The sequence below is a fragment of the Mus musculus genome, chromosome 2 (assembly GCF_000001635.26).
Source record: "Mus musculus strain C57BL/6J chromosome 2, GRCm38.p6 C57BL/6J".
NCBI lineage: Eukaryota > Metazoa > Chordata > Mammalia > Rodentia > Muridae > Mus > Mus musculus.
The window spans coordinates 88,811,761-88,837,607 of NC_000068.7; the positions used below are offsets into that span (position 1 = coordinate 88,811,761).

A 25,847-nucleotide genomic window follows, 5' to 3' on the forward strand; every position below is an offset into this window, starting at 1 on the left:
CCTGAATAGAACAGCAATGGCTTGTCCTGTAATATTGAGAATAGACAAATGGGACCTCATGAAACTGCAAAGCTTCTGTAAGGCAAAAGACACTGTCAATAAGATAAAAAGACCACCAACAGATTAGAAAAGGATCTTTACCTATCCTAAATCAGATAGGGGACTAATATCAAATATATATAAAGAACTCAAGAAGATGGACTCCAGAAAATCAAATAATCCCATTAAAAAATTGGGCTCAGAGCTAAACAAAGAATTCTCACCTGAGGAATATGGAATGGCTGAGAAGCACCTGAAAAAATGTTCAACATCCTTAATCATCAGGGAAATGCAAATCAAAACAACCCTGAGATTCCACCTCACATCAGTCAGAATGGCTAAGATCAAAAATTCAGGTGACAGCAGATACTGGCGAGGATGTGGAGAAAGAGGAACACTCCTCTATTGTTGGTGGGATTGCAAGCTTATACAACCATTCTGGAACTCAGTCTGGTAGTTCCTCAGAAAATTGGACATAGTACTACCCAAGGATCCCGCAATACCTCTCCTGGGCATATATCCAGAAAATGTCCAACCTGTAAGAAGGACACATGCTCCACTATGTTCATATCAGCCTTATTTTTAATATCCAGAAACTGGAAAGAACCCAGATGCCCCTCAACAGAGGAATGGATACAGAAAATGTGGCCTAAATATTTTATCAAGGAATCCATAGAAGACCTCAACACATATCTTGTTGCCATTGTTCCTGGAGGCCCACAAAAGAACATCTGTTAGGTTATTATTGTTGGATATAGCAAACACCTTGGTTATTGGGCATAGAGAAATCAAGTTGGAAAAGAACTTGAAGCTTGCTCCTTCCTGACTTGTTTGCAAGGTCTGGAAAGTATCATACAGGCTGGTAGCTCAGAGAAAGTGATATTTTCCCCCAGATGTGTACCTTGTAGGGTGTGAATGCTTCTAAAATAGTGGCATCACTTCTGTAGGAATAATCAGCTCCATTCTAATGAGCTTTGAAGCCTACTCCAATGAACAAATTTATGCGTAGTTCTGTAAAATTGGTCAAAAGACCAAAGATAGTGAGGTCATGAGCCCTCAGAAAAAAATTACTTTTGTTGCTAGATTAAAGTAGAATCAAAGCGATTCTAAATATCCATGTTTATATGTATAAACAAATGCATTCGCAGAAATGATATAATAAAAAAAGGCGCTATTTTCATTGAATAGTGGTGAATTATGTCATATGACTACTGAAGGTGTTTGATATAAGTAATGGTTGAATAGTCAGCCCTATACAGTACACCTGCACCACAACTTACATGCAGGTAAAACTGCTGATGAGAAAGCCTAAAAATCATAAGAGTCATAGGTCTGGGAGAAAGGCCATGAAGTACTATTTGCAGGAGGCACAAAAATTTTGATATTATAAATGTAGAATATCTGTGGTTACCTGCACTAGGTTTCCAAAAGACAGGTTATATGATGTTGTTGATGAAGTGGAGAGAAGTTCATTGATTTCCAACATACATACTGGTTTGTAAACTATTGATGGATGCTGAGAGATGGAGAGTTGTTGTCTTCACATGCATGCTGACTAGTTACTCTGCCAGACTCCACTGCATATATATAACCACATATTTCTAGTCACTTGGTCATACTTAAACTCAGTCACAAGAAAAGGGGAGGAGGAAGTGGAAGAAAGAATATGCATAAGAGAGCAATAGGAAGGTAGATTAAGCAGGGTTTAGGGAACTTATAAGGGTAGGAGTCAGTAAGCGTAATGATAATGGGGTTAGAGAGAAGTTTCCACTTGTAAAGTCTAGGCTTACAACAAAAAGACAGCAGAGAAATAAGCATATATTATGTCTGTTTATTGAACTGTCAAATGCTTATTTGAAGCAATGAAAAAATAGGGGGCAGGGAGTAAGGACTTGGGAAGAAGAGGTAGAAGGATCAGGAGTTCAGACAATGCTCTGCTTCATAGTGAGTACAAGGCCAGCCTAACCTACAGGAAACCAAATCTTAAAATTTAATAAGCACAATAATTTAATAATAGTCATCCTAAAAATGAATAAATGGTGTCTAATAACCAATAATAATTCAAAGGAATAAGTATGAAACACTCTCTTTGTGGTTGTAATGTGTTGTTTTGTTTTATTTTGTTTTGTTTTGAAACAGGGTCTTATGAGGTAATCCTGATGATAACTAAAATATGTTCATAAGTAGAAGTATAATATAGAGATGGGTATAACACGCAGAATAGTAAAGATTACACAAAAATCCACAACACTCAGAAATATGGTAAAAAGATTTTGAAGTTATTACTTTAAAATGGCTGTCAGTATTGAGACTCCTTTGGTTTAGATAGTAAGCAAGTTTTCAGAAATAGGATCACATTGGTAAGAATACAATTATTGCCCCTGTCATATGTATCACAAAGGAAGCTGGATTCACAGTATCCATGCTAGATTGAAGACACTGTTGCTTACATGGCACTCAGTATTCTTAACCAAACTGTTAGAGAAAGGAATCTACTACATGCTTTCTTTCTATGCTTGCAGGCTACTACTCCATATTGAAGAGTAAGTGAGTCACACATATCTTTTAAGAGATTGGATTATAAGACAGAGCCTTCCTATCAAAGAAGCTAATTAATTCCTGGGAGAGAAAGCACAATAACAAGATCATTGAAATTCATAAGCACTTCTTTAAATACGCTTTCAATGCAGGATACAAATATCTCTATGCAGTCACTTATCTTCAGCAAGATTCACTGTGAGTAGAGAGGATCCTTTGGAGACTTCTGCAAATTTGCCAGTCACTGCCTTTCAGGATGAATGACCATAATCAGAAATCAAAGATCATCTCTATATAGTTCATTAAAAGAATCCACTCCAGATTCAAACACCATACTGTCTGTGAATTATCATTACGTTTTTTGGAGGGAAGGAAAGATGTCTCTATGGAGACACTATAAAATATGTGTTGACTTGATCTACAAATGTGTTGAGTATTTCATGCCGAAAGACTACATATTTCCTGGAGAGGTTTTCTCTGAACACTAACAGTGCTCACTGAGAGCTAGAATTGTCGAGTTATAGCTTTCATCAGTGCTACTATGTGGTAAATATTGTAATGTTTGTACATAGGAGTTTTTTTTTTTTAATCCAGGTCCATCAATACAGTCACAAAGTATATCATCCTTATCCTAACTCTTCAAGGCATTTGGTAAGTGAGATTCATTTACTTATTGTACTTACTGATGATACAAAACCTATACATAAATAGGTAAATTAAATGTACTTATCACTGCTTCACACTGACATATGTCTTTTAACAACTAAGGCTATTCATAGGATTGAGTAAACTGTTTAGCTTAACCAAACAATAAAATTCTCAATATGAATATTAAGTAAACAAATATTTGAGCTTTTTATTACGAGCATAAACAGAGATAATTCATTCTGTGTTGTGTGATAATGAATCTTACAAATCTCTGTGACTTCTGGCCATGTAGTGGTAGCATATGCCTTTAATTCCAGCACTTGAGAGACAGAGACATGCCTGAGGCTGAGTTCACAGCCAGCCTGGTCTACGAAGTGAGTTCAAGGACAGCAAGAACTACAGGCAAAAATTCTATCTAATAAAAGAAGAAAACAAGAACATGAATTTCTGTAGATTCTTTCAAAGTATCAAAAAGGATTTCTCTTATGCTCATTGGAAGGTTAAATTTTTCTCCATATTGCTGTCAAGTTATTAATTATACTGTATTCATGATTAAGAAAATAAATTATAGCCTTGTATCTGCTTCCAAACATGCTTCTCCATCTTAACCAGTTCTCATACTAAATTATCCAATGCTATTCTTGATCTCATTTTATACATGATACATGATGAATCAGATATGTGAAATTACAGAATTGAACCCAAGGTGAGCAGGAAGAAGAATAACAAAAATTCTCATTTGGTGTCTATCTACAATTTCTGAACTGATGTATTTGGGAATTGTTGAAGCACATTGCCACAGTGTTTGCCAGTGTTTTGCAACCCCTACTGTATAACTATATATGAGAAAGAGGAAAGATGGTCTATAATCCTGACTACCTATGAATTTGTTTCAAAAGAAGTTATTTCATAAATGGCACTCAACTAAGTAAATCACTAAGTCATATCTAAAGGAGTTTGTGAACCAGCACCTTTCTTATATGACATGAGTAATAAAATTAGATGATTTTAATTGCACAATACTTTAAAACGTGGAGATTAAAAATAACTAAAAGAAGCAAGTATTATAATACTGCCAATTTTTCAGCTTAACTGAGATGAAAAATAATTTATCTGTTATCGTAGTACAGACTAGGACTTATAACAATTTGTAGATTAATTATGAAAACCATCTCTTGTGTATGTGAAAAACTGAACGAGTACCCATTTTTAAAAAGTTCTTAGAACAGATACTATTTATTAGTTTACTTTTATGTTTGTTTATACATAGTGTTCCATTTCTCTCAGATGACAAATAATAAGAACAACACAGATTACATAAAGTCTAAAAATCAGCATTGTGTTAAAAGCACTTAGTAACAACCAGTGCAGGAACACAGACTTGTCCCAGACTATTTAAGATTAATCACATGGACTTATTATTTATTATGGATACTTTTACATGTGTTCATTCATTTTAGCCTCAGGACTACTTCTGCTGAAGCCTTCACATCAGTTTTTGTTCTACATTATTGCTTTTTATTGTCTATAGAATTATCTAAAACATGAAACTATGACTTAGTTTAAAATATTTGCATTTTCATATGTAATTTTAAGATGGTACTATTAAAATTCTAGTATTGGGACTAATTATCTATCTTCTGCTACTCAATGAATACCAGGCTCTTTCGAGCAAGGTCAAGGCTCAGTTCATGATTTTACTATATAAGAAATTTTATTACATAAATCTGCTCTATTCTTCTACTCAGATCATGATTTAAATTTTCTGGTTGTCCATGGAGTATGAATAAAATACAGAGTAATTATCTTCACACAGATGGCTACTGTACTAAGCTAATATATACCTTATTAGACTTTGTGCATATAACTGCCTGTATGAGTATAATCTGAACTCCTTTTAGGCTCTGAGTTATCTCAATTGCTAAGCAGACTTGAGATTGCCTAGTGTTTTTATAAACAAACATTGCTTATGTTGGTAATCTTCTGAAGAAGCTATCTACACTGAGAAGACAACTCTGTAGTCTTAAATAATCATAAATATCTAGATCTATTTCTGCAATAACAAAAGAAAATCTTCATTAATTAACTGAAGCAAAGTTATTAATTATTAGAATACAGAAATTATGTAAACATGAGGTTGTGTCAATTTTTTTTCCAGGAAATACAATTGACTGTTTCATAAATTAGATGGAAATTAAGAACAACGTGACCGAGTTTGTTCTCCTGGGGCTCACACAGAATCTGCACTTGCAAAAAATAGTATTTGTTGTGTTTTTGGTTATCTATGTTTTCTCTGTGGTAGGAAATTTGCTCATTGTAATCACCATTACAAACAGCCAACTGTTGGGGTACCCTATGTATTACTTCCTGGCCTATCTCTCTTTTATTGATGCTTGCTACTCCTCTGTCAATACACCTAAAGTGATTGCTGATTCACTACATAAAAGGAAGTCTATTAAATTCAATGGATGCATGACCCAAGTTTTTGCAGAACATTTCATTGGAGGAACTGAAGTCATCTTGCTTACTGTGATGGCTTATGACCGCTATGTAGCCATCTGTAAACCCCTGCACTATGCAACCATCATGAACAGACAACTCTGTAACATCCTAGTGGGAGTGTCATGGGTTGGAGGCTTTCTTCATGGAGGTATACAAATTCTTTTCATTATTGGATTACCTTTCTGTGGCCCTAATGTCATAGACCATTTTATGTGTGATCTGAACCCTTTGCTTGATCTAGCCTGTATTGACACCCACATCCTGGGGCTTTTTGTTGCTGCCAACAGTGGTTTCATTTGTCTGTTAAATTTCCTCCTACTGCTTGTCTCCTACCTGGTCATTCTTAACTCCCTAAGGAGCCACAGTGCAGAAGGCAGGCGCAAAGCCCTCTCTACCTGTGTTTCTCACATTACAGTAGTGGTTTTATTTTTTGTGCCCTGCATATTTGTGTACATGAGACCTGTAGCTACATTACCCATTGATAAAGCAGTTACTTTGTTTTATACTATGATAACTCCCATGTTGAATCCATTAATCTATACCTTAAGAAATGCTCAGATGAAAAATGCCATTTGGAAATTGTTTAGTGTAAAAGTTCAGTCAGATGACAAATAAAGGAACAGTCATGTGTCTTCAGATTGACTGGAGAAAGAATGGGATGGACAATTTGGATGATATCAATATTTAAGTCTTACACAACAAAGAAACAAATAACTGTTACTCATGTCTTATACAAAGGAAAGCAGAAATGAGACCCCTACATAGGAAAATAAATATAACTTAGGTTGCTTTACTGTCAAAATAAAAACATACACATCACACACACACTCAGAAAGAAACAGACAGATAGACAGACAGACAGCCTCTGATTTAAGTTTAACCTAGGAAAAATTGATTTTATTTCACGTCTTCCAGAAAAGCTAAGATTCTATGAGCTAAATGTAAAGTTTTTCAAATCAGAAAATTCTGGATTCTCCTTTTATGTTTTGTATTAGGTAACTACACAAATATTGCCTCTGGATGTTAGGTTCTGACCACCGACCATTTGCAATTTCATAATCTTAATTAGCATAGACATTTTTTCTACTGATGACATGATTTTTCCACTGTAGAACCAGATTGAAGAGAGTAATGATTAAAGAACTATTCAGTGCATTGAACTTCTCATTCATGGACTTGTTTATAGTTTTGAATAAAATTATGTCCTAGTCTCTCCCTTGTTTAGGTGTAGGACTTAAATGATAAATCACACCATGACTCCAATTTCTATAATCATAAACCCCTAATTTCTTCATTTTTATTTTCAAATCATTTGGATATATTTATTGTTTATATTATTGTTATTGTTGTTACTAGTGTGAAGGTAAGACATCATTGTTCATACATACTTTGCTACTTTTGTGGAAGCTATAGGATAATTCTCTTGTGTCAATTCTCTCTTTCAATCTCACTATCCTATGTTTAGCTCCAGAAATCAAAAACTAATTACCAGGCTAGCAGAGGAAGCACTATTACACCCTGAGGCATCTTGCCCACCTACAGTTATGTTTTAAATTTTTAAAAAGGAAAATATAACTACATTAATTTCTCCCTTTATCTCTCTTCTTTCCCTAACTTTTCCCTTGCACCCCACTCACATGCATTCTATTGCTTTAATTGGTTTATACATTTATTTGTATGCGTTAAATTGCTTATATATTTCTCACTCACTGTGGACACACTTTTGGTTATGTTGCTGTCACACATTTCAACAGAGCCATCTGTTAGTGCCTGAGCGGTAGCACTCAATGATGCATATTAGTCCACTGAGTGTGCATCTATACAGTTGATCTGATACACTTTGTAGTTGTTTCATCATTATCACACATGTTTCAGGTTAATCATGCAGCCCTTTGTAAAGTACTAAACCTGCTCATTGGTCACACTTTAAAATAGACATAAATCTACTTCTAGGTCTAGAAACTGATCACAGTGGTGGGAGTAATCCTTAAGGAGAATTAACAGTGCTTTACATTAGCATGCCCTGACCGAGGGCCATTATAGTTTCCTCAGAAAAAGTAGGGTAAATCCTTCTGAGCTGAGACCACAGTCACAATGGAAGGTGCTCTGCTCCATGTGGAGACACTTATATTAATGTCTATAAATGCTCATTGTTTCCTGCTGTATTATTTGCATTGCACTGAGCTATATAAGCCAGAATTTCAGGTTTGTCTTTTTCTAATTTTCTCTATAGAGAAAGTTTCTTGTCTCTATTTTTATCATCCTGTTACTTTTCTTTGTAAAAGAAATGTTTATTTTGTGTGATATATATATACATTTGATTTTTAAAGTTTGACTAAGCACATTTTTTTCTTTGTATCCGAAGAGGGTCGTAATCTTGGGTATCAGGAATATATTATTATAGCTTGAATTAGAAACATCCTTCATAATTCCATGTTGACATTCTTGCACCTTAGTTTCTACCAAGTGGCTACAATCAGTAACTCCAGACCCAGAGATTATAAAGCATCCTGTGGCCTCCATGGGCACTGTAAACATGTCATACATAGACATATATGAAGGTAAAACAGTTATACACATAAAACTAAATGTATAAACAAATGAAAACCCATTTTGTCAATTTTTTTTTGTTTTTGTTTTGTTTTGTTTTGTTTTTTGTTTGTTTGTTTGTTTTTTTTTTTTTTTCGAGACAAGGTTTCTCTGTATAGCTCTGGCTGTCCTGGAACTCACTCTGTAGACCAGGCTGGCCTCGAACTCAGAAATCCGCCTGCCTCTGCCTCCCGAGTGCTGGGATTAAAGGCATGTGCCACCATGCCCGGCCATTTTGTCAATTTTTAAGAAATTTAGTCTGCATACTAAATTAGTATAACTTGTAATTTTGACCATTAATTTTCTACAAAATCTAAGGAGACAGATCAAAAATAAATTATTTAATATTATCTGGCTAATGTTTCTTAATTGAAAGTAAGAGGACACATTAGAAAATCACATTCTCCAGACTCCTATATTTTACATCATTAGTGCTAAATATCCTCCTGGGAAAGAAAAAGACACAACCTTTGTAAACTGTCCTGAGCGGAGCTGGATTTCAGAATATCTATGATGAGTCTGTAAAAAGGTAACATAATTTGTAATGTTCATTCTAAAGCATGTCTAATGGGAAATATCTGAATTCTCATTGGGTTATGAAACTACTTTTAACTTAGGAGTTTTATCAATATGTGAAATAAAATTTATGTAAACCATCTGGAATTTCTTTCTTTCCTCAAATATTTTTTCCTTTTTATGAACTATTAAAATTGCACATAGCTTTGAGTTAAAATTTAAAATTATGATACAGACAAGAAGGTTGATAAATAAGCATATACATGATAAATAGGCAAACAGAAGATGACACATGATAGCTGAAAACATATTAACCATTTTAAAATCTATGATGTAGCCAGTAAAATCTTCATGGTAAACATCCCATACCTTCTTCTAAAATCTAGAAAGAGAACTGTCATCTTCTCTAGGAACCTCAATCAATTATGGGAGATTATGTTAAGTCTTCATGATCTACCTGGCTGTCACTGTATCAGTACCATGCAGGGTTTTTTTTTTTTGGTTTGTTTGTTTGGTTTTTTTTTTTTTTCATAATTGCTGTGTAATACAGCTTTAGGTCAGGCATGGTGATTCCATCAGAGGTTCTTTTATTGTTGAGAATAGTTTTTGCTATCCTATGGTTTTTGTTATTCTAGATAAATTTGCAAATTACCCTTTGTAACTGTGAAGAATTGAGTTGGAATTTTTTATGGGGATTGCATTGAATCTGTAGATTGCTTTCAGCAAGATGGCCATTTTTACTATATCAGTCCTGTCAATCAATAAGCATGGGAGATCTTTCCATCTTCTGAGATCATCTTTGATTTCTTTCTTCAGAGACTTGAAGTTCTTATCATACAGATCTTTCACTTCCTTAGTTAGAGTCACACCAAGGTATTTTATATTATTTGTGACTATGATGAAGGGTGTTGTTTGCCTAATTTCTTCCTCAGCCTGTTTATCCTTTGTGTAGAGAAAGGCCACTGATTTATTTAAGTTAATTCTATATCTAGCTACTGCATTGAAGTTGTTTATCATGATTAGGAGTTCTCTGGTGGAATTTTGTGAGTCAGTTACATATACTATCATATCATCTGTAAATACTGATATTTTGACTTCTTCCTTTCCATTTTTATCTCCTTTATATCCATTTTTTTTTTTTTGTCTAATTGCTCTGGATAGGACTTCAAGTACTATATTGAATAGGTAGGGGGAGAATTGGCTGGTTTTTCTAGTCCCTGATTTTAGTGGGATTGCTTCCAGTTTCTCACCATTTAGTTTGATGTTGGCTACTGGTTTGCTGTATATTGCTTTTATCGTGTTTAGGTATGGGCCTTGATTTCCTGATCTTTCCAAGACTTTTATCATGAATGTGTGTTGGATTTTGTCAAATTCTTTTTTTCAGCATGTAATGAAATGATCATTATCATCCATTGGACAGAGCACAGGGTCCCCAATGAAGGAGCTAGAGAAAGTATCCAACAAGCTGATGGGGGTTGCAGGCCCATAGGAGGAACAACAATATAAACTAACTAGTACCCCCAGAGGCCTCTCTGACTAAATCACTAATCAAAGAAATCACATGTTAGGACTTATCTCTAGCTGTATACGTAGCAGAGGATGGCCTAGTTGGGCATCAATGGGAAGCCAGGCCCTAGGTCTTATGAAGGTTCTATCTCAGTATAGGGGAATACCAGGGTCAGAAATGGAGTGGGTGGGTTTGGGAGCAGGGGAAAGGGATAGGGGATTTTCAGAGAAAAACTAGGAAAAGGGGATAATATTTGAAATGTGAATAAAGAAAATATCTAATCAAAAAAGAATAATTATGTTGAAAAGATGTTGACGTATTTATGAGTGGAGATAGTTTCATGTTTAATCGTTTTTATAACATGTCCTCAGTCACTTTACTGAGAATAGCAGAATAATAACAAATATGGATACTAGATGTCATTCAGGTTTTATACTAGTGTATTTCCTCAATTAGTACCTTTAATCATAAGTAGATAGCATCACCTTTACCATAATATAAGAAGATAAATTAAAGAAAAAAATTCAATGTAGCTACATTAGTTTTCTTTTTGAAAAATTGTTTACATCCCAAATGCTGCCTTCCCCAATTACAGAGTCTCTTTCCTATCCTCCTTCCCCTCTTCTGAAAGGGTAGGACCCTGAATTGAGAGGATGGGGAAATACAATATAATTTTTCTAGACCCCTGCATATAATATCATTAGTATCAAATATTCCTTTTGATCATGCAGAGGGAAGCATTATTCTCAATATTTTTTGTTAAAATGAATTTAAGAACACACAAGGTGACTCTGGGCAAGTATAAGGGTTTTCCTAATATTCCAGTGAGAATAAAATAGAGGTGACTTTATTGAATGTCTATTAGAAATTTATGAATTCTTGGTACAACTTAAAACTATTTATGCTCCTATATTGATCAATATATGAAATAAAGTACATATGAAATATTCATCTCATTTTCCTATTCTGATAAACATCTTACATTTTATAATTAATTATAATTATATGTAGTTATGAGTTAAAAAGGATGATTTTGTAACCGAGGCATTAAAACATATGATAAATATATCTCATCTAAATTTATCTTAGATATATGAAAAGATAGATAATAGAAATTTAAATGGCAGCCTAATACATCATCTCACATATTTTAGGCAATTATGTTTAAAAATGTTCTCTTTGGCAGTTTGATTTATTATTGTTATTTCCTATGGGAAAAGTCATTATAATAAATATCAAGTAATTACACATGTCTAACTTTGTCTTTGACCAACAACTCTCTGCTCCATTCCACCTATGTTTTAGAAAATCAACACTCTTCTGTGAATCCATCTTAGGTTTAAGTATAAATGAAATTGTTCCATTTCTAAGTTTGTGTCCTGCTCATTCCACTTAGGATAATGTCCCCCAGCTTTCTTCATGTTGTTGCAAATTATAAAAATTCCTTATGATTTATATTTAAATATCGTCCGCTGCCTATTAAAGCCAGACGTTCTGTATGTAATTTTCCATCAGTAAACAAATCTTGGGTGTCAACTTTATTGGATCTGTAATCAATGAGAGTCCGAGCCAGAAAGCATCACCCCTACCCCACACCAGCATTTGTTGTTGTTTGCTTTCTTTTGTTCTCTTTTTCTTCTCAGTTCCTGCCTCCAGTTCATGTCTTGGCATCTCTCAGTGATGTAAATTTAATCTCTAAGCCAAATAAACCTTTTCTTACCCAAGTTTTCCCAGAGCTTTTGACAATAATAGAAATCAAAGTAGAATACTATTGATGGAAAGAATGTTTGGTTCCATAACTTGGGTGTTGTTAAGAAAGATGCAATGATCCTGGTAATGTTGCTATTAAGGCATACTGATATATTTTCTTATGCCTATGTTTCCAGCTGGATCATGGGCATTTCTATGTTTACTTTTTGTTTGTTCTTTGATGGTTGTTTTCCTTTTTGTTGTTTTGTTGTTTTTTAGGAAACTCCAAAATGTTCTTCATAATGGCTAAATTAATTTACATTCTGACAATGTAAATATATGAGTTGACATATCTTTATGTTCTTATCAGAGTTTCTTGTATTGAGCATTATTGATGGAAGCTATTATAGCTGTGATAAAATAGTGTCTACTTGTGACTTTTATTACTATTAATCATTTCGTTCATTTACATCTCAAATGATATCCCACTTCCCTTAACCCTTCCACCTACCCCCATCTCATGATATACCACTCTCCATTATGCCTCCACCACTCCCCCCCCATCAAACATCTGCTCTCCCTGCTTCCTTTTGCCTGTATGAGAATGCTCCCACACCCACCTATACTGTCCTGACCCACCATTCAAGCATCCCCATACTCTGGGGCATCAAACCTCCATGGGACCAAGGGCCCCACCTCCCATTGCTGTTGGAAAAGACAGTCCTCTGCTACTTATGTATCTGGAACCAAAGATCCCTTCAGGTATTAGTGGTCTAATTTCTGGGAGAACTGGGTGGTGAGGCCAGCCCATGTTGTTCTTCCAATGGGGTTGCAATGCCCCTCAGCTCCTCCAGTCCTTCTGCCAGCTCTCCCACCAGGTTCTCTGAGTTCAGCCTGATGTTTGGCTCCAATCATCTGCTTCTGCTGTGGTCAGTTACTGGCCGGATCTCCCTATGAACTATCACACTTGAGTTTCTCCCAGAAAGTGCCTCTTGACCATGACAACAGTGTTGGATAAAGTGCCTGCAGACATGATATATCCCCAGGTGAGGCTGTTCCCCAGTAGGCCCTTCCTTCAGTCTCTGTTCCATTTGTTTTGTTTTTGTTTTTGTTTTTGTTTTGTCCCTGTTCTTCCTGTAGACAGAAACATTTTTGGGATAAAAAACTTTGGAATGGAAGGGTGGCTCCATCCCTAAACCAGGGGCCATGCATATGTGGAGGTGGTCTCTACAGGTTTTATCTCACACTTCTCTGCTCATTATGGCTAAAGTCATTCATGTTGGGTCCTGGGAGTCTCATGTTTCTCTGGTATCTGGGACACTCCAGTTGGTATTCCCAGTTCCTTGTCTCCTGGTTTCCTATTTTTATTCGATTTTCTAACCCTCTGTACCTCTTTCACATATCCTCCAGATTCTGATACTCCCACCCTTACTTCCCCTTCCTCTTTTCCACCTCTGTGGTCCCCCTTTCCTTCCACCTACCAAAATCGACCTGTTCCTCCCTCAATGCAGGACTGAAGCATCCACTCCCTGGTCTTCTGTCCTTCTACTCTCTTTATTGTCTTTAGGTTGCATCTTAGGCATTCTGAGCTTTTGGGTTAGTATCCCCTCATTAGTAAGTACATATTGCATGGGTTCTTTTGTGTCTTGGTTTCCTCACTCAGAATGAAAATTTCTATTTTCATCCATTTACCTACGAACTTCTTGAAGTAATTGTTTTATTTTTAAGTTATTTTTATTATATATTGTCTTTGTTTATATTTCAAATGTTATCCTCTTTCCTGGTTTCCCCTCCTAAAACCCCCTATTCCTTCCTCCCTTTCCTTGGTGAACAATCCACTCACTCCTGTTCCTGGCCCTGGTATTCCCCTACACTGGGGCATAGGGCCTTCACAAGACCAAGGGCCTTTCCTCCCGTTGATGACTGACCAAGCCATCCTCTGTTACATATGCAGCTAGAACCATGAGTCCCTCCATGTGTGCTCTTTGCTTGGTGGTTTAGTCCCTGGAATCTCTGGAGGTACTGGTTAGTTCATTTTATTTTTCCTCCTATGGGGCTACAAACCCCTCCATTTCTTTGGTTCCTTTCTCTACCACCTCCATTGGTGACCCAGTGCTCATTCCAAAGGTTGGCTGAGAGCATTCACCTTTGTCTATGTCAGGCATTGGTAGAGACTTTCAGTAGTCAGCTATATGGAACTTCTGTCAGTAAGCACTTGTTAACATGCACAATAGTGTCTGGGCTTGGAGACAGTATATGGGATGGATTTCCAGGTGGGGCAGTATCTGGATGGCCTTTCCTTCAGTCTCCACTCCAAACTTTGTCTCTGTAACTCCTTCCATGGGTATTTTGTTCCTCTTTCTAAGAAGGAGAGAACTTTCTGCACTTTGGTCTTCCTTCTTCTTGAGCTTCATGTGGTCTGTGAATTGTGTCTTGGGTATTCTGAGCTTCTTTGTTATGAGTGTATACCATGAATGTTCTTTTGTGATGGGGTTACCTCACTCAGGATGATATTTTCTAGTTCCATTTATTTGCCAAATAATTTCATGAACTCGCTGTTTTTAATCGCTGCGTAGTATTCCATTGTGTATATGTACCATATTTTCTGTATCCATTAACTTGTTGAGGGACATTTGGGTTATTTCCAGCTTCTGGCTGTTATGAATTATGCTGCTATGAACATAGTGGAGCATATTACATGTTGGAGCATCTTCTGGGTATATGCCCAAGAGTGGCATGGCTGGGTCCTCAGGCAATATTATGTCCAATTTTTTGAGTAGCTGCCAGACGGATTTCCAGAGTGGTTGGACCAGCTTTCAATCCCTCCAACCAATGCAATCATTAAGTCTCCCAAACAAGGCCCTTGATCTGGTGAAGGCTTGATGCCCCAGTATAGGGGAATTTGAAGACCGGGAGGGAGGGAGGAGTGGTTTGGTAGGTGGGGGAACACCCTTATAGGAGCAGGGGAGGGTGGATGGGATGGAGAGTTGTGGGGTGGGACGGGTACCTAGAAAGGGGATAACATTTGAAATGTAAATAAAGAAAATATCCAATAAATTTCTTTTTAAAACGTCCCAACCAAAAAGAGTCCTTATAACTTTTAATTTTCATTCTTCTTATGATGGGTGATGTTGAGAATTTTTGATGTTTCTATTTGAGATATTTATTGCTTTCATTTTCCTTAGAACTCATTTGATAAATGGGAATCAGTGTATCTTTTATGTTATCCTTTTATTATTAAATTATTTATTTTGTTACCTGGGTCTTGTACCCTCTGAAAAATAATGTTTCTCAGGACTACTGTAAAGAAGAAATAATTTAATTGTATTCCTATTTACTCTGGCTCCACTTTTTTTTTTTTTTTTTGGACAGGGTTTTTCTGTGTAGCCCTGGCTCTCCTGGAACTCACTTTGTAGACAAGGCTGGCCTCGAACTCAGAAATATGTCTGCCTCTGCCTCCCAAGTGCTGAGATTAAAGGAATGTGCCACCACTGCCCAGCATGGCTCCACCTTCTTATAGAGAAAAAACAGGATAGATCCTGTCCTTGAAGTTTCAGTGTGTGGAGGACTCCTTGAAACTCTGCTTTCTGTCTCACCTGCCCTATAATACAGATGTAAAACTAACAGAAAGCATTTTCATCTTCATGTATGTGGCTTCTCAACATTACTACATTCAATTATAACTAGAGTTCTGATTTCCCACTGATGTTGATGTTCTGATTCTTTATAACATTAGCCTTAGTCATTACATTTTCTTCAGGATGTCTTAACAGTAAACATATTTTCCTTTTTTTCCTTTTCCTTATAATACCCATTTTCATTTTTTTTGTTTTTACATTCTAGTCACTGTCTTCCCTCCAGCCCCCCCCCCCCACAGTCCCTCCCCGTATGCACTCCTCCCCTTCTCCTCTGAGAGGGTGTCTACCCCTACCCTGGATATCTCCCCACCCTGACATACCAATTCTGTACAGGGTTGTATTTTCAAGAATTCAAGTCTGATATCTTCAAGTGATCTTATTAGATATTTTTCTCAATATCAACTTAGTATTATCAGTTTGGCTTGAAATACCAAAGAATCACAGTACTGCTTTCATCATGTGTGATCAATGCATAACTTCTCTTATACTTTTTAGTAAGTTTAAAAAAAATTCACAAAGGAGGAAATTTAATTCTTTCATTATTTATTTATTTACTAACTTTACATCACAGTAGCAGTCCCCACTCCTTCCTTTCCTCCCATTTCTAGCCTTACTAATCCTTCTGCCTACTTCCTTCACCCACTCTCTGAGGAGGATTGGAGGCTCCACTCCTGTACTTTCCAGTCCCTGGGATGTCAAGTCACAGCAGTACTAAGTGAATCTTCTCCCATGGAGGCCAGTGCAGTCAGCCCAGCTAGGGAAAGAAGTCTAATGGCAGGAGACAGAATCAGAGACAGCCCCTACTCCAACTGTTAGGAGATCCATATAAAGACCAAGCTTCATACCTGACACATTAACGATACTCTGCTTACTCTGCTATGCTTGCAGATAGGAACCTAGCATAACTGTCTCCCATGTGGCTTCATTTAGCACTGAAGGGAAACGGAGGCAGGCTGAGACCCACAGCCAAACATCCGCCAGAGATCAAAAATCCTGTGGAATGGTGGGTGGTACAATTGATCAAGTTGGAAGGGTCAAATATATCACAGGAAGATTTACAGAGTTAAGTAACCTGGATCCGTGGTGACTCATAGAAACTGAACCACCAACTAAAAAGTGTCTAGGCATTGAACCTAGGCCCCTAACACGTTTGTAAAGTGAATCTTGTTAAGACTTATTATTTGAGAAATTTAGTATTTTCCCTATTCCTTCTGTGTAATGACTCTGTTTTCTCTTTCCCTCTATAACTTAAGGGGAACTCTCTTTGGTCAGGTTACATGAGTTAAGGTAGATAATTATGCTATAATTCTTGGGGAGCACATTCATAATTTCTTCCAAAATCATGTCCTGTGGTGCTTGCTTTATTATCCCCATTTTGTTCAGTATTTATTCAATTATCTCTGATTATGAGGAATATGATACATATGCTATACATTTAGATTATATTCCAATGTTGTAGTACTTTTTCTCATTATCTTTAATCTTACATATACTATTACCATACCAGTAATGTTTGTAGTAAAATAATCATATTTTATACCAGAAGCTTATTAGTCATACTAATTTCATGTCTGGTGTTAAATACATACTTTGAAGAACAAGACATTTACAAACATTGAAGGAGTACTTTACAATCTAGAGTGCTGTAATAAAAATCAAACACATGTTTAATAGGAACCACTGGAAATTGGCACTATTAAGTAAGTTTAAGTTGACGATATCAGAAAATTAGAGATAATAAAAATAATATTCATTTTGGATCTACCAGAAATTTCCTTATGAAAGGCTATGGCTTTGACATGAATGTAGCATGATAGAAATATACATTATTTTTCTCAATGGCATCTAAGTACAAACTACCATACACAATTAATTTGTGTTTACACAGAATTGGTTAATCCTATGAAGTTTCTTCATGTCATCATGTATAACATTATTTATACTTGTTATTGTTTTCAAAAGTTTCATGATCAGGCAAGACTGGCATGAATCTTTCATTCTCTTGCTATACCATCACAAGTGCTAGAATTACAAGTAGGTACCACGTCATCTAGCTTATGTATCAATATGCCTTAGTTTATATGAATAAATACTTCAATAATTATGTATATTATGTAAATGTGGAGATGTCTACCCATCTATTTGTTTTAGTTAATTCAACCCCAAAGGTTTTTTTTGTTTGTTTGTTTGCTACGAGACTTCACAAAGACTACTATTGGATTACATCCAACAAAGTCTTCAGATAATGTCCATGAGGTAACTGTGTGCAAGTATTTAAAGCATACTCAGTTTCAGAATTATCTTCATATCTGGGCCATTTAACCATATTTCCAGAAATTCATTTCATCCTAAAAATGCCACATTACTTCCAATATGCAAGTGAAGATCCATGATGCCCCAGTGGCATGCCAACGGGACCAACAATCTCATAAGGTAAGTCTTCATAAGTTTATTTTAGTGCAATACTACTTTTTGACTTTCAAGTTCTTTCTGACCTTTTTGGTTGTTAAAAGTTGCACAGATTGACTGTTCCTGTGAGTTGCTATGCAAAGGGTAAGGGATTCCTTGATTTCTGTGTCACTGTACAGATATTATAACCTTGTTTACACATCACACAATGACATAGGTTTCACATTACAAACAAATATGTGACCTTGACATACTCACATATTTATAACCAATAGTGGTTAAAAGTTAGCACTTTTATATTAAGCACTATTATCCAGAGTTAGAATATATGAATACAATTAATTGCATATTTCATATATGTTTTCACAATAAGCAAATATCTCTTTTAAAATATGTTTATATACTTAATAAATATATCTACTATTTAAATAAATTTAGTTTTGACTGTGCTACCACTAGAATACACATTTATGTCAATTAAAACAATTATATTGTATCCAAAGATACATATATGCGTACATGTCTTTGTGTGTGCCAGTATATGAAATACTACAAAATGAGTATTTTATAATTCACCAAAAGTTCAGTAATAAAATGAAACACCAAAGTCTCTTTAGGTCTAAAAAATAAGTAAGGTTCTGATTTATTTCAGATATTGTCTCTTTTTCCTGAATGTTCACATCTATGTTTCTGAAAAAAAAAATCTTGAAAAACTAACAGCTATAAAATTTTGAATGCTATTTATGCAGAATAGGCTAGATTGGGGAAGATAAATTAGTCATTCTCACTGTGTATTAAGCAGACATGGGTATTCTTAAAAGATACAATTTTATATTCATTATTTCTCATTTGACAGTCTCACATATTTGAAAATCATAACATAAATGTTCAAAATACATAGCAGGTGACTTCTTGTACAGCTATGTGGTACAAAAAAAAGGAATATATATAAGCATGGAAAACATTTTTGAATTTTTTCAATATAGTAAACATGAACAGATTGTGCATAATACTAACAAGGCACATTTTGTTCAGAAAATTACCTACTGAATTTTATTACTAAAAGTAATGCCTCCTTCACAAAATCATTGTTTGAATGTGCAGTCTATTCAGTACGCATTAAACTGATACTTTCTGAATAAATTAAGCCTAGACAATGGTAAGTGGTAACTCACTGGAAAGATAAGATCTTATAGAACTTACAAATTTAGCATGGATTTCAAACATTTTTTTTCTTTTTCAGATTCGTTCTGGCATGTGAGTTCCTCTCTTGGACTGACACAATGCAGCAGAACAGCACTGTCACCGAGTTTATACTACTAGGATTGACACAGGATCCCCTGAAGCAGAAAATGGTGTTTATAATCTTCTTAGTTTTCTATATGGGGACTGTAGTGGGGAATACACTCATTATTGTGACAATCAAGTTCAGTCGAACACTTGGGGGTCCCATGTACTTCTTCCTGTTTTATTTGTCCTTTGCTGATTCCTGCTTTTCAACGTCCACAGCCCCAAGACTCATTGTGGATGCCCTTTCTAAAAAGAACATCATTTCCTACAATGAATGCATGACACAAGTCTTTGCTCTCCATTTATTTGGCTGCATGGAGGTCTTTGTCCTCATTTTCATGGCTGTTGACCGTTATGTGGCCATCTGTAAACCCTTGCATTACCCAGTCATCATGAGGCGGCAGGTCTGTGTCATCTTGATTATAGTTGCCTGGATAGGGTCTTTTCTACATTCCACTACTCAGATTGTTTTGGCCTTGAGACTGCCCTTCTGTGGGCCCAATCTGATTGATCATTATTGCTGTGACTTACAGCCCTTATTGGAGCTTGCCTGCATGGATACACACATGATAAATCTGCTGTTAGTGTTTAACAGTGGTGCAATTTGCTCAAGCAGTTTTTTAATTTTGATTATCTCATATTTTGTCATCTTATACTCTCTGCGAAACCACAGTGCTGAAGGGAGAAAAAAGGCACTCTCTACCTGCACATCTCATATAATAGTAGTTGTCTTATCCTTTGGACCCTGCATATTCATATATGCACGTCCACCAACTACTTTTTCTATGGACAAGATGGTAACAGTATTTTTTACCATTGGATCACCCTTTCTCAACCCGATCATCTATACATTAAGGAATGCAGAAGTTAAAAATGCCATGAAAAAATTATGGCATGTTAAAATTATGACAGAATAAGTTCAGATACCAATATTATCATACCTGAATTGGGTGGCTATATATGTTATATCATACAGATTCTGAGTTCTTAATACTTGTGATTGATTAAAGAAAAAGAAAAAATTGACAAAAATTGTATTCCTTTCTCATATTTTGTATATAAATTAAGAAATATTGTTTGACGTAATTATGTAGCAAGTAAACAAGTAATTTGAAATCAATTCAATACAATCCAGCAGATGCTCCATAACTGCCACTGTACAAGACAGGAACTATTTGCTTAGACAAGTTCTTGATAGCCAAAAAACACACACACAAAAAAAAATGGATTTGGAGACATTGATTAACAGTTACTAGAAAAAGAGAGAAAGTATTCAAATTCAAATTGTCATTTTAATCCATGGTTTATTTAGCTACATAGGAAAAGTATTGTATGGAATATAACTCATTAAGTAACTATACAATTAAAGGATATAATTATATATGCTAAAAATACTGCTGATCAATGCCTATAAAAGTTCCTAGGCATAGTTATTTGCATGTCATTACTAGACAGTGTAGCTTAATTATAAAACTTGTGCATCAATATTCTTTCTCCTAAATTTTTCCTTCTTAGCTGGTAGTTCCCAATTTTTAAAAGTTGCCACACCTTTATACACAAATTTAGCTATTAGATTTTCCCTGTTTTATTTGTGGTGGTGCTGCTGGTGGTGGTGGTTGTGATTCTTGTTGGTGAGTTTGGTTTATCCTTTTTTTTTTTTTTTCTGGCAATATCCTAGAACATTTTCTCAAATCTTATGTTGGGTCATTTTTCCCCTTAATGTGTCAAGGTTTACTGTAAGTTATACCACAATCATATAAAAACACACATTGAGTAAGAAGAGTGATATTTATCAAAACTGGTAAAACTCCTGTTCAACAGGTATCCTTTTTTTTGTTTTTTGTTTTTTTGTTTTGTTTTGTTTTGTTTTTTCTTCCCTTAATGTCCATTTGCAATGAAGTCTTCAGGTTTCTCTTCATCATGTACCAGGGGCAATGACGGACCAGGGTGTCAAAAGGGCACTCCTCATTCTTCCTCTTGTTCCTGTTTGAAGAACTCCTCCAAACAAGATGGAATTATTATGATATTCTAAACTTCATGAAAAAGAAGTGGAGTCATCACAGGCTTTATAAACTACCATTCTTTTCTCCTTATAAAGGTAAAGAAAGCCCACTACTCTAGAATTATTCTATGTTCCCTCTTTCTTCTGTTTCAATAAAGAATTTGGGATAGAATTGCTAATAAAATCTATACAAACAAAGGTTACAGAAAATTAATTTGTGTACCACAGTTGTATTAGCAATGAACTTTTAATAAACAATTATTTGTTACAGTTAATTACATGTCAATTCAAAAAGAACCAGATTAATTTATCTGACTCTTTCTCATCATTAACTAATAGAAAAGTGTTTCTAATTTGAACCATGTCTTCTATAAAAATTGACAGAATAAATTAAATAAAGCAATGTAAGATATTTTTACCTTTATTTCTTCATACTTGAGAGACAGGACGTTCAGGGTTTTAATTGGTTTTTAAAACTTGATACATCTGTCATAAGAAAATGGAAGCCAATAATAAACAGTGCAAACATAAGTGCAACATTGTCTAGTGTGTTATGAAATACATGTACACATCCAGACATATATAAATGCATACTCATGTCCTAGGAAAGGTAATTGAAAATGCAGTCTTTACAATGAAAGATCAGAAAAGACAGTAGTGAAATCATTATTTGAAAATAGAACAAGAATCTGTCTGTGGGGGGTAGTAGGGGAGTCAGAAAGTCTGCTGAACTTCCAAATTAATTTAAAGTTGGAAAAAAAATGAAGGAAGATGTTATATTTAAAATTCTTTAACAGTTTATCCACCTGAAAGATAATTTTGGAGAGATTGTGCAACTTTTTCAATGATATAAGAAAAATACATGAGTTGTAATTATCTTTGTATATTAAGAATTTGTAGTCCATTATGTGCAATGATATGCAAAAAATCATATCTGTAATTCACTCAAAATGAGTTAATTGGCTATATTAATTTTTTTCAAATGAAAATAATATCTAAAAATAGAGACTGAATCCAGCACCACTGCCATTCCTATTAAAGAATTTACCCTCAGGAAAGTCCAAGAATAAAGTTCTGAAATAATTTATGTTTTAAAATTACAAGCTACTTCTATTAAAATATTTTAAAGAGTATAAAAATGCAAGAAATAGGAAAAGTTGATGTTATGATTATTAATTGCTTTCATTTTAACTATAACATGGGTGTGTAATAAATTCAATCTATGGTCTAGGATGAGAATGTTGGTCTGCAGTAAAGCACTTTTCTGTGAAGAATGGGATGCTGGTTTTAATCTTCAAAACTGCACACAACTTTATTTTCTTAGTTTTTTAATCAGTAAATAGCAGTTCTAATCGTAGGTTAACTACTCTAACTCTTGATTTAGAAGAGCATTGAAAAAATAAGCCTAGTTTCTCACTCGCACAAGTTAATAAAAAGTGAAAATACTTCCTGTTTAGTGGGTTTGTCATGAGGATTAAAGAAGATTGAATAGAATGAAGAATTTTAAAATGGAAACTTAATATGTGACATTTTCATCATAAAAATAGGAATTGCAAAATAGAAACAAATAAATTTTATATTTTTCATTAATAATTCTTGTTTGTATATCGTGACAGGATAATTTTGGAACTCAATGGATTTCACTTATAATTAGAAAGATTATTAAACTGAAAATAATACTTTTCCATGTTTCTATAAAATATTTATAAGATTTCAGAGACCTTTTATAATCACATCATATTTATTACATATTTTATTTATTTACATTTCAAATGTTATCCCCTTTCCTAGTTTCCCCTCCAAAAATCCGCTATCCCCTTCCTCCTCCCCCAACTCCCCAACCCACTCACTCCCATTCCTGATCCTGGCATTCCCCTATACTGGGGTATAGAACCTTCACAGGACCTAGGAACTCTCCTCCCATTGATGACCAACTAGGCCATGCTCTGCTACATATGCAACTATAGCTACCAGTCCCACCATGTGTTTTTCTTGATTGGTGCTTTAGTCCCAAGGAGCTCTGGGGGTACTGGTTAGTTCATATTGATGTTCCTCCTATTGGGTTGCAAAACCCTTCAGCTCCTTGGGTACTTTAGCTCCTTCACTGGAGACCCTGTGCTCCATACAATGGATGACTATGAGCATCTACTTCTGTTTTGCCAGGCACTGGCAGAGCCTCTCAGGAGACAGCTATATCAGGCTCCTGACAGCAGGATCTTGTTGGAATCTACCATAGTGTTTGGGATTGGTGGTTGTTTATGATATGCATCCCCAAGTAAGGCAGTTTCTAGATGGTCATTCTTTCAGTCTCTGCTCTGAACTTTTTTCTCTGTAACTCCTTCAATGGGTATTTTGTTCCCTCTTCTAAGAAGGATTCTGAGCTTCTAGGCTAATATCCACTTATCAGTGAGTGCATATCATCTGTGCTCTTTTGTGTTTGGATTACCTCACTTAGGATGATGTCCTCCAGATCCATCCACAACTGCCTGGCTCACATTATTTTCACACAATTACAGCTAACAAGGTCCAGGTATAAAGAACTGCTAGAGTTCAGACACATGTAACCATCTGATGCAGTTCTCAATTGAACCTCTAACTACCACAACTTTTGTAACAGTCTAATGAATTATAACCGAAATTAATTATCTAAGTAAACAATGAGGATAAGTGTTTTTCTTATTTTTTCTTAATTGCTAAATATTAATTGTGTATTGTCATAGAGTTAAGTGAGATATTTTAATACATCCATACAGCATCAATGAATGGAGTCATGATAATCAGCACTTTAAATCCTTATCCTTAATTCAGAGTCTTCATAGTTCCTTAATTCAAAACCCTTCATGAAATATATAATTAATATTATGAGTGACTGTTGTCTTGATGTGCTATGGGATGCAAGAACTTAAAAGTTAGCTGTGGTTCTGTTACTTAATCTTTGATCACCCAAACCCATTACTGCCAAGGACCAGGTTTGTCTTGGAGACAGGTTCCTGAGAGAAGGGTTGTTTGGGATCTGTGAAAAGAAACTACTGGAAGGCAAGTAGTGGGTCCAAGCTGCCAGCCTAAGTTCCCTTGGGATACTCTCTGTGCATTCTGCCCTGTTCTAGACAGTTTGTTTCTTGCTCTTCTGAAAACTCTCTGTGTTTATGACGAAAGTGTGTAAAAGCTTTTTGGATAGTTCATGGAAATTCTGGCCAAAGTCATAAAAGCTGCAATTAAAAAAAAATATTGGATCTTCCTACTGAGTTTGAAATTATACTCAAAAAATTATTGAGAGGAAGAGTTTTCCCTCTCCAGACATCTCCAGACAGCACAGTTCTCTCTGCAGAAATCCTAAACAACTGGTATCTATTTTGGTTAGCTTATCTCATACAGAGAAAAAACCCCGGTTTTTATTTACATATCAATTTAGCCATTTACTTCAGGTTTCTATTTGATTGTCCTATGAACCCACATCCCATGAATTTGGCCCCTTATTTCTAAGGAAACAGCAAGTATACAGTTTCTTTGAACATTGTAAAAATATCAGAGATCTGCTTGTCTCTGATAAGCACAGGTCATGAGCTAACTGGCTGGGACCCTGCCCTGAAGTTACCCAATTCCACCATGCCTGAGTCTAACCTTTATCTGTCCTAGGATGATCCTGAACTCAGGAATCTTAGCTGTGTGGGAGACTGTGATCACTTCTTCCTAAATCTCTTATCTCCTTTATAGTGATTTTCTAACAAGTTGCCTCACAGAATAGCTGCATTTTAACTTTAGATTTGTGAAGACCCTCATATAATTCATATTGCATCTTTGCATTTTTAGAAAAGCAGAGAGATTTTATATTTGTAAACTCATGTATTTAGAGCTCTTTTCCATAGCTTTACTTATAGGCTGTTCTGAAGAAATCTGTCTGTGGTCGTGGGGGGTGCTTGGGAAATCACAAAGTCTGCTGAATTTCCAAATTATTAGTTGTTAATTTAAAACCTGAAAAAATAAAATGTTATATTTAAAATTCCTCATGTTAATCATTTTGCTGAGACACAGCCACACCTTCTACTCCTGGACCCCTGCTGTTTCTAATTTTCATGGAGTCATTAGCATTAACAGGGAGGACACTTCTCCAAGGCAAGAGTCCTCCACTGCTGGTACTGGTTCCAGAAAATACATACATCATTACACAAACAAGCTTTAAACCCACAGCAGCCATCAACATCATGGAAGTTCAGACTGGGGCAGGAATCAGGTCACTTTTTCTCCACCAAGGCCACACCAGGCCCTGTACACTACCCTTTCTAAATATGAAACCTAAAGTGTTTTAAGTACAATGGATTATATGAAAATAAAAAGAATAGGATCTTAAAGAAACATACATCAGGCTTTATGAAGCATTTATCACTTACTGAAAACAGCATACCATAGAAAGAATTGAGAAAAGTCCATCAGAGGTGAACATGTAGGGCAAATGTATTCACGTAGGCTCCAGGTGTTATAG

General features: G+C 35.4%; 2 protein-coding genes across 3 annotated transcripts; both read left to right on the forward strand.

Moving 5' to 3' along the window:
- Window positions 1–1,040: 1,040 nt before the first annotated feature.
- Window positions 1,041–6,342, forward strand: Olfr1202 (olfactory receptor 1202). Of its 2 annotated transcripts, none has more exons than XM_017318429.1 (2): window positions 1,041–1,061; window positions 5,413–6,342. In XM_017318429.1, exons 1-2 carry the CDS (start codon window positions 1,041–1,043, stop codon window positions 6,340–6,342), a joined length of 951 nt encoding a protein of 316 aa, XP_017173918.1. The 2 variants fall into 2 exon arrangements, with proteins under 2 accessions (XP_017173918.1, NP_666673.1); NM_146462.2 differs by lacking the exon at window positions 1,041–1,061 and adding an exon at window positions 3,035–3,228 and having other exon boundaries at window positions 5,384–6,342.
- An 11,654-nt stretch (window positions 6,343–17,996) lies between these two features.
- Window positions 17,997–20,282, forward strand: Olfr1205 (olfactory receptor 1205). The gene is made up of 2 exons (NM_146896.3): window positions 17,997–18,099; window positions 19,319–20,282. The coding sequence occupies exon 2, from the start codon at window positions 19,359–19,361 to the stop codon at window positions 20,280–20,282; it is 924 nt and encodes a 307-aa protein (NP_667107.2). The 5' UTR covers window positions 17,997–18,099; window positions 19,319–19,358.
- The last annotated feature ends 5,565 nt before the right edge of the window (window positions 20,283–25,847 follow it).

Coding starts and splice junctions, on each gene's coding strand:
- Olfr1202 (XM_017318429.1), top strand. CDS start 1,041: ATGCGTAGTTCTGTAAAATTG. Junction 1,062..5,412: donor TGCGTAGTTCTGTAAAATTG/GTCAAAAGACCA, acceptor TTCATAAATTAG/ATGGAAATTAAGAACAACGT.
- Olfr1205 (NM_146896.3), top strand. CDS start 19,359: ATGCAGCAGAACAGCACTGTCACCGAGTTTATACTACTAGGATTGACA.